The sequence below is a fragment of the Carlito syrichta genome, unplaced genomic scaffold, assembly GCF_000164805.1.
Source record: "Carlito syrichta isolate Samal-C Ts95f unplaced genomic scaffold, Tarsius_syrichta-2.0.1 Scaffold288453, whole genome shotgun sequence".
NCBI lineage: Eukaryota > Metazoa > Chordata > Mammalia > Primates > Tarsiidae > Carlito > Carlito syrichta.
Window position 1 is genome coordinate 224,522 of NW_007232549.1, and position 15,383 is coordinate 239,904.

General features: G+C 43.1%; 1 protein-coding gene across 3 annotated transcripts in view; it reads right to left on the bottom strand.

Moving 5' to 3' along the window:
* LPIN1 (lipin 1) overlaps window positions 1–15,383 on the bottom strand; it is a 162,279-nt gene that overhangs the window by 29,904 nt on the left and 116,992 nt on the right. For 2 of the 3 annotated variants that reach the window (XM_021710338.1, XM_021710339.1), the window contains 7 exons: window positions 14,890–15,196; window positions 13,447–13,540; window positions 12,635–12,825; window positions 10,544–10,637; window positions 9,692–9,761; window positions 6,459–6,551; window positions 3,051–3,130 (listed from right to left, as the gene is read on the bottom strand). In XM_021710338.1, the coding sequence (XP_021566013.1) occupies window positions 3,051–3,130; window positions 6,459–6,551; window positions 9,692–9,761; window positions 10,544–10,637; window positions 12,635–12,825; window positions 13,447–13,540; window positions 14,890–15,196 (929 nt within the window). Of the gene's footprint in view, window positions 1–3,050; window positions 3,131–6,458; window positions 6,552–6,682; window positions 6,761–9,691; window positions 9,762–10,543; window positions 10,638–12,634; window positions 12,826–13,446; window positions 13,541–14,889; window positions 15,197–15,383 lie in introns of all 3 variants that reach the window. The other variant, XM_021710337.1, reaches the window with a different exon arrangement.

Genomic DNA, 15,383 nt, shown 5'->3' on the forward strand with positions numbered 1-15,383 from the left:
AGTGAGTTGTCAACTGTTTCTATTTAACCAGGAAAAACATTTTTTGTCAACATTTGAATATGATTGTACTGGACATTAAGAAAATCTGTAACATTTCAAGTAACTGCAGGAATTGAGTAAAGGGCCAGTCAGGGGAGAACTGCAAAAGCATCTTGCTGCTGCGGCCACCTTCCCCGGGTCCTCCCTGCTACAGTTAGAAGGGTTAGAGAAGATTAAGAATCACCAGCGATGGCACCATCCTCCATGTGTGCCAACCTGCTACCAGTGGCTGTCATCTTCCATCGTTTGTGAACTCAACTCTCTGACTTCCAGGTCCATCTTCCCCAGGTCTAAGACTGGCATATGGCAGGATGGATTTGTATCTGTCCCCACAAGGCTGACAGAAATTGCATGCTGGGTTCTGGACAAAATATCATTATAATTAAGCATTAATCAGACTGCCCTTTGACCCATTTCCTTGTTGCTAAAAGTCACTAGATACTGACTATTTGCATCTCATTGTTCCAATAGATGGAATTTCTGACATTAGGGTCATAAGTGTGTACAGATTTACTTGCATGTCCATTGTTCCTACAGACACTAGAATCATAAGGCTTTTGTTTAAGAATCACTGAAGACGTTTTTCAAGCCCTGAATTCCAGCAGCCAGTTTGAGGACCAGGTTGGGCTGGCATCAACATAATATAGCTTCTTCATCTCCCTGTCCACGACTTCACCCTGTACTCTTCAACCAAGCATTACTCTCCACACTTCAGCCCACTTCACAACCCTAAAAAACCCTAGCCCCAGATTCCTCCAGGAGACAGATTTGAAGTTCCCCCCTTCTGCCCGTTCCGTGATCCTAAACTTTTCTTTGTTGCAAAACTGTGTTTCGGCATATTGACTTGCTGTGTGCATCAGGAAACAGACCTATTACAAGGCTATTATGGTTACAGATCAGACATCCGGCATTTGGCCCACAGAATACATTTTAAAATATTTGAAACTGCACGGTTTAGGACTGAACATCTGTCCTCCAGGTGACCGCAGAGTCATCCTCCAACTGTTTCCCTATGGCCGCCTGCAGGCACACATCTCCTGTGTGGCCCCATTGATTTTTGCATTCTGCATCACCATGCTCATGAAGTTGCAGTGAGGATTACATGCGATGGAGTCTACAATGTTGGTGTTACTTTTATCCCCATTTCACAAATGGAAACACTGAGAGGTGGATTAATTTGCCAAAGATCACACAGAAGGCTGTCTGACAAGCTCTCTGCTCTCAAAGCCTGCTCTGTGCTACCTCTTGTGTTTAGAAATTATTGCTAAGACAAAGGTTTGTAAAAAGAATTTCCATAAAGTAGGATGCTTCCGGTGCAATTTAAATGGGTTTACATCGCTTAGCACACAGTTTCGCCTCTTTGCTTATGTGCCCTTTCTGGGGTCCAGCATCTCCTGCACAGCCACCTCCTGGTCTGAGTGTTTACACAGTGATGGGACCTTTGCTCAGATGAGTTAAGTAGTTTGCCTGAGGTCAAATGGTTACTAAGTGGCAAAGCTAGGACTCCAAAGTCGGCTATTTCCACTACAGTATGCTGCCTCTGGCTAATAGGAGTAAGTAACCTCTTGTTTAAAAACTACTGGCTTCTTTCCTGGCTGCTTTACAGATCCCTTTAAAGGACAGCACACTCTCAGCCTGGACTCCACCCTAAACACACCTGTCTTCTCTCTTCCACTCAGAGCCAAACTCAAAATTCCCAGTTGGAAAAATACCCACGTCATCATGCCTGAGAGCCCAGAGTATGAGATAGAGATGGAGGGTGAGGAACAGAACAGAAACACCCAGCTCCACAGCAAGGGGCTTTCCTGACCTTTCTAGACTGTGTGCACAGGACAGCACAGATCAGCAGGGGCTGGGGGAGGAAGGAGCACTACCTGGGACGCCTCCAGGAACAGCAGAAAGCTTTTCCTTAGAGAACACCCCAGCTGAGAGCAAACTAGTCCACTTAGAGTCACATTCAAAAAAAATCCTACCAAGGTCTTGTGCACAAGTCTCCACCCTGTTCTTCTCCATAGAGAACAATAGAGAAATCAGATTGTTTCCCATTTGCTACATACATGGCTTTCTTTTTCCAACAAAGAATTCTTTTAACAAAATAGTTTAAGATAAAGAGCCATGGCCAGGAGCTAGAGAAAGCAAAATCTATGCCAGCCTCACCTGTAAATCAACAACTTACTTATTACTCATCAGTTAGTAATAGTTCAGCAACATTTCTGAAATGCCTACTCTGTGGCGGGTGTTGGCTTGGCCTTCAAGGTACAAAAATGATCATGATGTGGATCTTGCCCTCAATTATTCTGTGACTATTTTCTGACTGCCAAATAAGAAATGCAATTCTGGATTTCTTAACCACAGGAATACTGTAAACAGGAGGTAATATATAAAAGATGTCATAGTGCAGATCACATCACTCCATGTCAATATGTAAAATTACCTTTATAATTAGCAGGGAAGGGTAGAGACACCCTCTAATCTCATACAAAGAAATTAACCTGAAGACAAAACACTACAAATACCAACCATTATTATCAAAATCTACCCTCCTCTATGCCAGGTTAGTATGAATCCATACCGATATTCAGAAAAGTATCAACATAAGCCATGGTAAATATTTAAACTGTAGAGAAAGGCAAGTTCCTTCAGAAGGAAAACTTAGTTTCATGTTATTGTTAATGTTGTTTTTTTATCACCACCATCCTCCTCCTCCTCCTCCTCCTCCTCATTATCTTCTGTATATGGAGGGCTATCCTATGCTAGGACCATGAGAATGCTCTAGTTATATTACCTCTTTAAAGCCCACATTTACCTTGCAAAACAGCTATCTAAGCGAGCAATTGTATCTATTTTATTCATGAGAAAACCAAGTTAAGTAAATGGCTCCAAGTCACTGAGTGAATCAGAGCGCCAGAGCTGGAACTGCATGGTGAACCCTATCAGCACCCAGGCAGCACGTGTCATTGACCTTGGATACAGAAAGAGGCTGCAACGTCCCAAGAAGACTCCTGTTGTACCTGGTGGCCATACTGAGTTGTGGCGGCTGCTCTCCGGTACTGTGGCCCTTTCCAGGCAAGCACTGCTCCGGTTTACTTTCCTGGACAAGGAGAAAAGAGTCATGGAAGTCACCAAAGCTTGTACACAGCTGGTGTTCTCCCACAGGCCCCCTTAGGGCCCAGGGCAGGACCCCTGTAGCCAGGCCCTTCTCCATGACACACATCCCGGAGATGGCCCCGGAGGCTCTGGGCGTGTTTGTTTCAGCAGGTCCTGGCTACTCCTTGGCTTGGAAATGTACAATTAAGCAGAGAAATATTTTTAACAGAAATAAGTCTGTTATCCTTAAGTGTTTGTGGCACCAAACCAAACTTCATCATTGCTGGAGCTTATGCAAATGCTTTATCAAGGGCTGCATGGATTCCTGAGGGCTTTCAAAATATTTTCTTGTAATTGCTGATAGAAATGCTTGAAAATATTTTCACACCATATTTTGCTTGGGGAAAATGTGAAAGCATTTTTTTCTTTTCCAATACCACATACTTTTAATAGGAAATGCTTCTTTGATAGATGGAAAAGAGCCCTGGAGTTTTAAGAGAACACCTGGGCCTGGCCCTGACTTTCTCACTTATGAACTTTGGGTAAGTTCAAAAAACATCATTTCCTCACCTGTGAAACAGGGCTGATAGCCTCCATTTCATAACACTGCTGTGAGGATTAAAAGAGATGCTGTGTCTGAAACACAAAGCCTGGTACATGGCCGGGAGGGGGAGGGAAACAGGCATTGGTCCATGGACTCACGGTAAAACAGAAGTGGTCAGACAAAAATGTGAAGGGACAGAGAGCATACAATTGAATCTCTTTATGTGTATTCATTTGGTCAGGACAGGTTAATGATTTCCACTTCAATAAAGAAAATGAACAATATAAACAATATAACAGGGTGACTGTCTTAACATATGATTAGTAAAAACTAGTTTTAAATATTCTTTTGTTTTTTATAAGCACGCAAATAATTAATATGAAAATAGAACCAGTTCTTTTTAATCTATTTATTTAGTCATGTCACTTAGCTACCACTATTCGCAATGTTTTTATTAAGCTAGTTCAAAAAATATGTACTTATCTGAAATATATTTATTTCAGAAGAAATATTTAATTTCATAAATGTTCCTTACTTTATACTGGCATTACCCTTAATTCAAACTGGTGAGAATGTGGATACTCTACAAAGAGGTGTTTGAAATGCCTTAAGTTTCTCTAGTAAGAAAACTAGAAGCTGGGCTCGGTGGCTCAGCCTGTAATCCTGCACCTTGGGAGGCTGAGGTGAGTGAATTGCCTGAGCCCGTGGGTCTGAGACCCGCCTGGGCAACTTGGTGAGACCTCATCTGTACAATAAATAAATTTTAAAAATTAGCTGGGCGTGGTAGCGCATGCCTGTAGTTCCAGCTACTTGGAAGGCTGAGGCGGAAGGATCACGGAGCTCAGCAGGTCAAGGCTGCGGTGGCTGGGAGCAGCCACTGCACTCCGGTCTGGGCGATAGAGTGAGACTCCAACTCAAAAAAAAAAAAAAAGAAAAGAAAACTAGAAAGACCTTTTATTCTTTAAGTTCTCTAAAGTAAAGTGTACATATTTTCTCTAACTTGTTTATAGCCCTTGGAGATCAGTAAAACTGATCAGTAAAACTCAGATATGCTAACAGAAAATGTCAAAGAACAATTTTATCTTGATGAAACTCTTCCAGCAAACTTTTTCCCTTTGAACTAATGGAATAAAGAGAACTCACTGGGGTTTCTTTTACTATTAAAATAACCAGCTTGACTCTTGTCCTTTGTGGTTTCTTCATACTGCATTCCAAAAGTAATCATTGTTCCCTCAACAAATATTTGCCAACCCCCTACTCTGGATTTAATATGGGTATCAGAAAGCAATCGAGTCAAAGCTACATATGACCTCTGCCTTCATGGAGATTAGGGCCTGGAAGTGAAAAGAGATGTTAATCAAATAGTCTCATTAATAAATATATAATTATAAACTCTGACAAAACTTATTAAGGAAAAGTTCACAGGCACAGACAAAGTAGACCAGACTAATCTGTGGAGAAAGAGCTACTTGCACAGCTAGTTAACTAAACGAAGTAGAAAGTCTAAGAATACTAGGCAACAAAAATAACATGTGCAAAGGCCCTGGGATAGAATGTACTTTCAGCCATGAAGCTAAACCACAGAAGGCAGGGAAGAATGGCCAAAATGAAGCTGAGAGACAGATGGACTAGATCACATAAGTGCTGTAGACCATGTTAAGGACACTGGTCTTCATTAGAAGAGCCCTGGAAAATCACACTAAGGCCAATATACACTGGTCCAGTACCCTAAAGAGACCAAACCAACAACAACATGGAGATTGAAGAAGAAAGGGCAAGAACGGGTAACAAATGGATCCTTTGGAAGAAACTCTGAGAGAGATAATGATAGCTTAGATTTGGAGGGGTGGAACTGGAGAGAAATGGACAAATCTGAGAAATATTTCAGATGGAAAACTGACGGCACTCGGTGTGAACTATGAATGGACAGTGACACCATCTTCCAACTGTGATTCCAATGAAGGAAGAACTCTCAAGAATACCATGAGTTCAATTTTAGGCACGATGACTTTGAAATGCCTTAAAGCATCCACATGGAGATGTCTAGTCAGTCAGTTATTTGATCAATGGGTATGGAATAGAAAAAAGGTCTGGTTCGAAAATAAAAAATGAAGTCATAACATGGGCAAAGGGGGAAAGGAAGGAGTAAAAGCAGAAGAAAAGACCCCAGTCAACCCTTGAAGACCCCTGCATGGAGAGAGTTAACGTCAGAGGAGCAGCCAGAGAGGGAGGCAGAAAGCCAGGTGAACATGGTGGCATGGAAGCCAAGCAAAGATAGTGCTTCAGGAAGTAGGCTGAGAGTCGGCAAAGACCTGAAAACAACACCAGGCATTTACAGAGGTAGAAACCAAAGCCAGGTATCTTTAGATGTGCCATTTCTGTGAAATGACTAATGACTAATGACTACTGCTGTAAGTGTTCCTCCTTAAAACTATCCTCACACACAGAAGGAAGACACCTTTTTTAAAAAAAAACTTGTAATTACCAGGTTGTATTCTTTCTTTTTAGAGATGAAGAAGTGTTACAGAAGAGGAGGGACTTGACCACGGTCTCCTGACTACCAGGTGGCAAGCCAGGAGGTGAACCCCACACTGCTCCCTCCTTATCCTCCTCTCCAGCCCCTCAAATTCCATGCAGGTCGCCAGCCTTGCTGCAGAGCTGGCTCATGAAAACTCAGTATTATGACTCATGCTCTTTCCTCTGATACAAGTGCATGGAAAACAAACGTCACAAACAAACAAAACCAAAATGTGCTAAGTGTAAATGCCATCTTGTGTTCTGCGCTTACCTCCTTGATTGTGGTGTTTCTTCCCCTCCATGAAAACCACCATCTTCCTCCCTTTTTGGGCATCTTATCCCTCATGATAGATTCCACAGTGGCCTGTTTTAAATGGATGGTAACATAAATAATGGAACCAAAAAAAGATCAACTTAGCACATCCAAACCAAAAGAAACATACATGCAAATTAAAGAAAGATTAAAAAAAAAAAACTGGAGAAAACACAACATACTATTTGTGGATTAAAAATTTTAGAGAAGCAAAACCTAATGGCGTCCAAAATTACATTAAGGTAACTTAAGCATGAAGACTTAAGAAGATGTTAAAGGAAAAAACAAATAACAAATAAAATACAACACAACAACAACAAAAAAGAAAGCATTAAAAATCATTAGTGATTAGTAAGACCAGAGTTTTCAAATTAAAGTGGCTAACTGTTAAAATATTGTTACCCTCAAATATGATGATTATAAAATAAAATATGAAATGATTAATAAGGGGTATAGAATAAAACAGTTTTCAACAAAAGATAAATGCACAGGATTTTTAATGAAAATAAATTTCCAAATTTCAAAATTAATAGATACATTTGATTTGAAATCTCAAGTATTAAAAAGAAATGATATGAAATCTCACATATGAAAAAGAAAGTTTATACTTATACCTGGAAATATGAACTTTGATGGGGGAGATTAAGTATAAATTAATAATTTTCTAAGTATTTTAAATAACCAAATATTGATCTTGAGGTTAATTCCAGGACCAAGGTAAATGTTATCTACAGTCCCTTCCTCAATTTATAGAACTTCCAAGTTGCTGACACCTCAGCTTGTAATGAAAGATTTAAGTCCTTCAACTTAACAGGGTATGGGTAAGTGGACAGATAAGCAATTTACTAATTAGCTTTAAAAATGCCCATCTGACACAAAAGAAAACCTGAGTGCACTAAGATGTAAGCCACTCATAAATTGTTCATGATTAGGACAATTCACAAAGATGTCAATTACCCTATTTCCCCTAAATCTACTCATAAATAGAACAAAACCCCAATTTAAACAAAAAAAAGAGGGAGAGAGGAAAAAGATGAAAGAAAAAAATTAAGCAGGATTATTTTCAGACCTACATAAAATGATTCCCTAAAGTTCACTTGAAAACAACAAAAATAGTAAAGAAAATTAGCAGTCAGAAGAGTAGTGAGTAGACACAGCTCTACTAAGTATTAACATATATTTAAAAGATATTTAAAAGCTACTGTAATTAAAGAATACAGTGTTGGTACATGAATAAACATTGCACAGACAGAAGACAAAAGTCCAGAAATAACTAAATTCATAGATAAATTTCACAGAGGATCAAGTTGTAACAGTCTATCAGTGGGGGAAAGGGTTATTTAACAATGGTATTAGAATAATTAAGTAGCTAAGTCAGACCCTGTTAGGTGCCCACCTTGAACTCTGTTCAAGAATCAGGCTGCAATATGTCCAAGAAAGGCAGGCTCAACTCCAGTGGATGGATCTTAATGGTCTAAGGCATTCAATCACTCCATTGTTTTGCCAACGACTAGTTTACAGGTGATTCATGTGACCAAGTTTTGGCCAATGAAATATGAGAAATTTGTCCCCACTCTTCCTACTTTGGATGTGGTTGTATGAAGAAATGATGTGCAGAAAAGTCATCTTATGACCACAAAGGAAAAGCAAAGAAAATCAGAGAAGCAACCCAAATGAATCAAGCCTGAAACTACCAACCTCTGATGCTTATATGAGATAATAGGTCCATTCCATTTAAGCCACTTTTTGTCATCTGTTTCCTAAAACCAAAAGCATATTAACTAATCCAATAGCTAGCTAGGGGGGGGAAATGATTTGGTTTCTGATATCTCCCTCATTACTCTCAAAATAAAATCTAGATGGATCAAAGATATAAACTAAAGCCAGAGAAGAAAATACAAGTTTTGAAAATGGGGAGGCAGGGCCATTTAAAGTGTGATATTAAACCTAACAGCCATAAAAGATAAGACTGACAAATAAAATAATTTCTATATTAGAGAAATGCCATAAATTGAATCAAAAATTCCTGACTAGATCTGTACAAAGAATTAGCACGCATATTACAAGAACCAACTTTTTTAGTTTCAGAGACATGTGTATTTCTTTTTCTGTGAATAAATCCTTTAATTATATTGCTATTACACTGGACTTTTTTCTTATTAATTTGTAAATGTAACATAAAAATTTGTCTTATGCCATAGATACCACAGCAGGGACAAAATGAAAACTACTCTGAAGAATATGCCCTCAGCCCAATCCACAAAGAATACTCACAGAGAAAACACCACCAAAGATGAAGTAACGATCCCCAAATCACAACACACACACACACACACAGACACACACACACACATACACACACACACACACACACACACACACACACACACACACCACAACCATGAAGAAATAAGCATAGAACCAACAAGTCAGAATCTCAGATATCAGAACTGTCTCACCAGCTACAACATCTTAAACAGTACAAAGTACTTGCTAAGTGTACAAAGAACACAAACCAGTCTATGACAGGGTCTCCACAGCAGAAAGGACCTATCTGGAAGGAAGATATAATACTGAAAAAACTAACAATTCCTGGTTCAGTGTCCAGGGAATTGTTTGGGAGAAGATGAGAACACTGCCAGGTGGCGTACCTGCCCTGCTAACTCTTCCTCGCAGCCACTGACCCATGCTCCCCTGCAGATGATGAACCGCCCAGGCCATGTACTGGCTCCTGCCTCAGAGGGTCAGGCATAGGCTGGCTTCCCAGCTGAGCAATGTCAGGGGCTAGTGCTGGCACCTGGGGTCTGCTGAGCTGCCTCTCTGCACCCAACCTCAGTGCCTGCTCCAACCCTTGGACGGCAACACTCCTCTCTTTGTCCTCCTGTGGCTCTGACTGACATCCTGACACCCACCGGCTCTGTCTCACCTGTGTCCCTAGCGCAGGTGATAAGAAAGAGATCCTTGGCCTGCACTGCCACAAATAGGAGGTTTTGCTTTGATAATAAAGAGGGGGAAGAGCATTCAAGGTGCAAGAGGGAAAGATCAGAAACTCCTAACATGCATGTTCATGAACTTCAAAAAAGCATAATGCAATTAACTTTGTGACTTCTAAAATAAAAGTTAAATTCCAATCACCCAGATTAACCTCTCCATCATCTTAGTGTCCATTTCTTTCTCATGTTAAATCTCACCTTTGGCAAAGGTTTCTGGAAGGCCTGCATTGCCAGGAGTAGAGGTGCTGCTGTTGTCCAATTATAATATCTACATGAAACAATGAAATCAATGTCAAAAGACCAAGGCTCAGACTGAAAATCTTTCTGACATCATGAGTGGCAGTCCTGGAAAGCTCCTGAAGTCCAGTGAGGTCCGTAAAGAGCTCAAAACAGTTGCTAACCCCCAGCCCCCCCACATCTCCCACCCATGCAGGGGCTCCCCTCCTCCACCCAAACCCAGTGGCCACAGTGAAGGGCCCAGCAGCAGTTGTGTCAATAGGACGGACACCTGGACACACTGGGAGACCCTGGCTGCTAGCTGGACGCAGCCAGAATTCCACTGCACAGTTGCTGCATGAATCTACAACCTGCCTGTGGCATTTCCTGCCACGTTTCAAGGAAAGGCAACTAGGAAACCTAAATTAACATATAAAACATCCACAGCTTCCGCTTGGGGAGAAAAGCTGGCTAGCAGTCTACAGAAACACCTGCACATCCCTTGGCCCCAGATAATGAAATTTTTAAGAGGGTGGAAATGTGGGCTACTCTGTTATGTACACAGACGACATTGGGTCTAAGACTCACAGACCAAGTACCATGACTTTACACATTCAGTTATAAAATCTATTACAGACAGATATCAAAACCTGCAAGACCATTACCCAACCTGTTCACCAACCTGCCAGCTTATTGGCACAGAATTTTGCCAGTAGTGAAGATATTAATAATGAAGTTTAGCAGAGGTTTCATTTTATGCATTTAAGGTTTAATGTCTAGATCTCTATGTTTGGAAAACTAATACTGAAACAATGACTTTCTAGAGGTACTTACTTATTCCCAATCTTTACCACGAGATTGGGGTCATCAATAATGGCAGGGTTGTCCACAAATTGTTGATATGACACGGCTTGTTCCAAAAACACATCTGTGACAGGAATCATAGTGGGTAAAAGAAGAATATAAAGGAAATCTGGTTCAACAATAGGTCTTTTTTCATTCACTCATTCACAAGTGTTTTCTGGGTGTTTACGCTTCCCAATTGTGCAGGAAGCCTAGAAAATGCATTTGTAAAGGGAGCTTCCTTTTGTTTGAGGGGCAGTGAAGGAAGGCAGGGGCTGAGTTCAAGGAAGCGAGGGAAAGTATACCCTTATTTAAGGCATATACATCCACGCGGGGGGTTAGGGGATGGAAAACAGAGCAGGCATGAACATCTGTGGAGGCAGAGTAATGGTTATGGCTACCTCCATTTAAGTGACATTTATTGGTGTGATCTCAGGTAAGTGAAGCACCATGCCCTTCCAAAAGTCAGGGTTCATGGAACATTAGCAGTTGTGATACTAATAACTTCCACCTGCAGGATGTGTGAGGATGGTGTGAGGCCCGAGTGCTGACTGTGACCAGCCTCGTGAGGAAGTAGCCCTGCCAGGATCAGAGAAGATGAGAAGGTGGCAGAGTCAGGACCACATCCCTGGACCCTAATTTGGACAGGCTCTGGCCTAAGGCCCAAGGCCCTGGCTTCTGCTCAGCTATCCTGCTTCAGTTGGGCCACACCTTCAGCCTTAAGTGGGGCTCTCCTTTCTTGGGGGGTGTCCTATGTACCCTGAATGTGGAACCAAGACCCAGCAGACATGAGACACTGGAATCACCCCTATCCAGGGAAAAAGTTCCTTGGTTATGATGCCAACCCAGACTGGCCTCAACACGTACCCTCAGAATCCTAATTTAGACCTGTAATTCCCTCCTCAGGAGTGCCTAGCCATGAGAATCTGGCCTCACCTATGCAAACGAGATACTTATAGGTCCCAACCCAAGAGATGACACTCAGATAACGGCACCGGGTCTCACCAGTGCATGGGTACCTAGCTGCCCTGCAGGCCACCCCCACATCTACCAGCTGCAAGTGCATGGGGAGGAGACACCAATGGGACACTGGCCATCCCCTGCCTCTAACTGTCCAGAGAGCATGCTCACTTCTTCACAACCTCAGAAACATGGCAGGTCTGGGTAATAGATGGGTGGTCTTGGGAAGACTGGATGAAATAAACAGAACCAGCCGGATCCTTGTTCCAGCTCATCATTGAGGTGAAGGACTGACTGATACAGGCACCAGAATAGAGTTCCCAGTCTTTGTGGGAGAAGATGTTCACAACACCTGGAAGGGGCCTCATGGTAGAGACAGGAGTCTAGGGTGGCAGCCTGGGAGGAAAGGAAAAATGGTGATGGCCCCTAAGCAGTAGTGGGGAGAAGTGCATGACCTCAGCCCCATTCCCTGCTAGAAATACCACGGGAGGATGGAAAAGAGGAAGTGGGTGGGAGGGTGGGGGAGGGGAGCAGGACATCTGGGTCTAGAACAAGAGGTCATCAGCTGATGTCGGCTGAATGTAGCATCTGGGGGGCTAGGGAGCACCTTGCCACAGAACTGTCAGGAGACACTGGAAATCATCACTATGAATGTGGCAGATGCTATGAGTTAATCACCTATGCCCACCCTCATGGCACCCTTTAAGTCCAGCTGGGATGCACTCCCGCACTTCCTCAGACAAACTGAGACCCCTCCCTCCTCCAAGACCCAGAGTATTTCTCTCACACTTCCAACGCTCTCTGTTTTAATAAGACATTCCCACAGGCAGCAGGCTTCCACAGGTCATCTCTGCAGCACTGGCTAGGGCCGCAGGAGACACACATCAGCGGCCCCAACGCCCTTGTCACTGCCTGAAGCCATGCGTGCCCAACAGAACCCCGAGGTCAGCTAACTACAAGCCAGAAACATCTGGGTCACGAGCTCAATGAGTCATTTGTGCTGTCGTTCACCACAACCGAGTGAGAAGCTGCGTTGACATGAACCTGTTCCAGAAGCTTAAGCCTCTGGGCCTTCTGACCAGCCGCCACCAGAGGGCGCGCCCGGCGTGAAGGCCGCAGTACCTTTTGTTATCTCCCTGTTGTCGCTGAGGCCCCCGCAGAGGGAGATAGCAATGGAAGGGAGGTCTCTCAGGCCATCCGAGGTACTCTCCACACCACTGTCAATACCGGAGCTACCCACGGACTGTGGGGACTGGTTGGCTGACCGGGCTCCGTTGTCGCTGGTGTGTTTGGCAAGTCCAGAAGGATCTCCGCTGGAAGGAGAGAAAATGGAAGATGTGTAGAGGACACTCCCACTCTTGGGTCATTCCACATAGCCATCAAATGACCCTCTGGCCTGCTGCCAGCCCTCACAGCAGATTTCCTCTCAGGACAGATGTTTCACGAAAGCACCATGACAAACAGGAAGATGTTAAATGACTTACCTTAGGAAAGAAAACAATTTTTTTTAGTCCTGCTGTTTCTCCTTGTATCTTCGCCCAAAGCCATGTGAAATAAACTCAATAGGAAGCAAGCTGGCCCAAGAGGCCTGCTATTACCCCCCAAGGTGCTAGCCCTCCCTTGGATCACAGGGACCTGAAGATGGGTCCCCTCAAAACCACAGGAGACTTAACTGGGGAGGGAAAAGGGCTGTGCAGCTGCCACTTGTTTGAGTTGTGAGCCACCAACGGCTGTGACAGAACCACAGACTCTACTGGGGGAGGCAGACTCGAGCCTGCACTCCTGCCCAGAGGGGGCACCGGCTTTCCACAGTAAAATGTGAGCTTCTCGCTGTCTTTTTCTTGCACTTTCTAACCAATCATAAGGGAAACAAGGCTCACACAGATTAATATTCCGATCATAGAAAACATATGAAGAACTACAAGAATTTTTACTTTTTGGGAAAATACAGGGCTGCCACTTCAGGATCCATATCTGTGAGGTCATCCAAGTAGACGCCGTCAGCACCAAGATGTCTGCTTCGTTTATCTAAAAGAGTAGACAGGTCAAGTCAGAAAACCACTCTTCTAGAAACAGCCTTGTGGACTTGTATCTGTAGAGACGGTCTTTAAATACAACGTGCAAAGTTGATGCCAAGTATTCAACTGGCCCCAGAACCACAACGGTGAGAAGTGGCCACAGAGCGTACAGAGTCAGACTGCCCAGCGTACAGGCTCTGTCACTGGTCACTCTGTAGCCTAGATCAAGTTCCATAATTTTGCCGGTCTCGGTTCCTCATCTGCAAAGTGCCTGAAGAGTACTAAGCATTCTATGCATTGAGGCTATTACTGCTATGATTACACTTATCATTATTAAATGATAGTTTTCCTAGACCCGCCTGGGCAACTTGGTGAGACCTCATCTCTACAATAAATCAAAAATTAGCCAGGCATGGTAGCGCGCGCCTGTAGTTCCAGCTACTTGGAAGTCTGAGGCGGAAAGATCGCCAGAGCCCAGTAGGTTGAGGCTGCAGTGGCCGGGAGCGGCCACTGCACCCCAGTCTGGGTGACAGAGTGAGACTCCAACTCACAAAAAAAAAATAAATAAATATAAAATAAAATAAAATAAAAGTTTTCCTTAGGCACTTCCCTGTCAATACTCCATGGTCCAGTATCCTAAACCGTGCAGTCAGATACTGAACAACATGATCTCAAACATCTTCTTTACTTTTGGCAGAGAATGATGTTGCTGGTTCATATGAAGCTAAAAAAAACTGCTTAAGTCTGCCTGGCTAACAGAGATCAGGCCTGACACTGCCACGATGTACAGCCAGGTGGGCATTAAACTAACACTCACAGAGTACCTACTGTGTGCCAGCCCCTATTCTATGCACTGAGGATAAATGGGTAAACCAGACAGAAAAGATTCTTGATCTCAGAGGGCATATATCCTAGTAGGAGGAGTAAAGACAAAAATAATAATAATTTGAAATAGTGAGAAATGGTATGCAGAAATTAAAACAGGGTAATGGGCTTGGGAGCAAGGGTAGAGTTGGCCAAGATTAGCCTAATAATCAACTTTCTAGAAGTCACATTTATAGGGTGCCATGGTGTGCCAAAAAGGACTTAACTCCCCTAGACCTCAGTATCCCCAGCCTGAAAAATGAGGGGGTTCATGACATGATCCCCAAGGCCCTCTTGACTGATTTTCTACATCTGATTTTCTGTGACTACATTCTGATAATATATTCAGCAAAAGAGCAGCAATTAAACCTGGTCATGGTGAGGGCTCTACTTCTACCCTGTTTATCTCAGAACCCTAGAAAGAAGGACCTGTCATTTGCAGAGTGAGTGCAAAGTCTGAACAGGAAGAGAGTCAGGCAGCCCCTGCCTTTGTACCTTTTTTCCTGGAAGGAGAATCCGTTTTGCTGGCTGTCTGGACTACACTGGCAGAGCGGAGTTTGAGCTCCTCGGCAACAGGTGGAAGCGGTGCTGCTGCCCCCAAGGACTCGAGGTCTTCTTCATTCACGAACTGCATTTCTGTCTGAGGTTTGTTCTGGTCTAAAAGCGGCTCCCCAGCCAAGGTGGGCGATTGGTCACTGAAAGTGTCTGAAGATTCGCTGTGAATGGCCTGAAAGTGACTTTTGTCACAAATTTTTCTACTGCTCAGTGGGCTGGAATCTTTCATCTTGTGTGGAGAAGATGACTAGACAAAAGAGGGGAGAGAGAAAGAGAGGTTAGAGCACAGACAAACAGACAACCAAGTTACCAAAGGGGAACAGGTAGTCAAAAGCAGGTAGTGATTCTTAAACCTTAAGAATTATCCTGGTGATTTCCAAAAAGACTGGAAATCAAGAATATGAACTCAAAACAAGTGACCCTTCATATAAAAC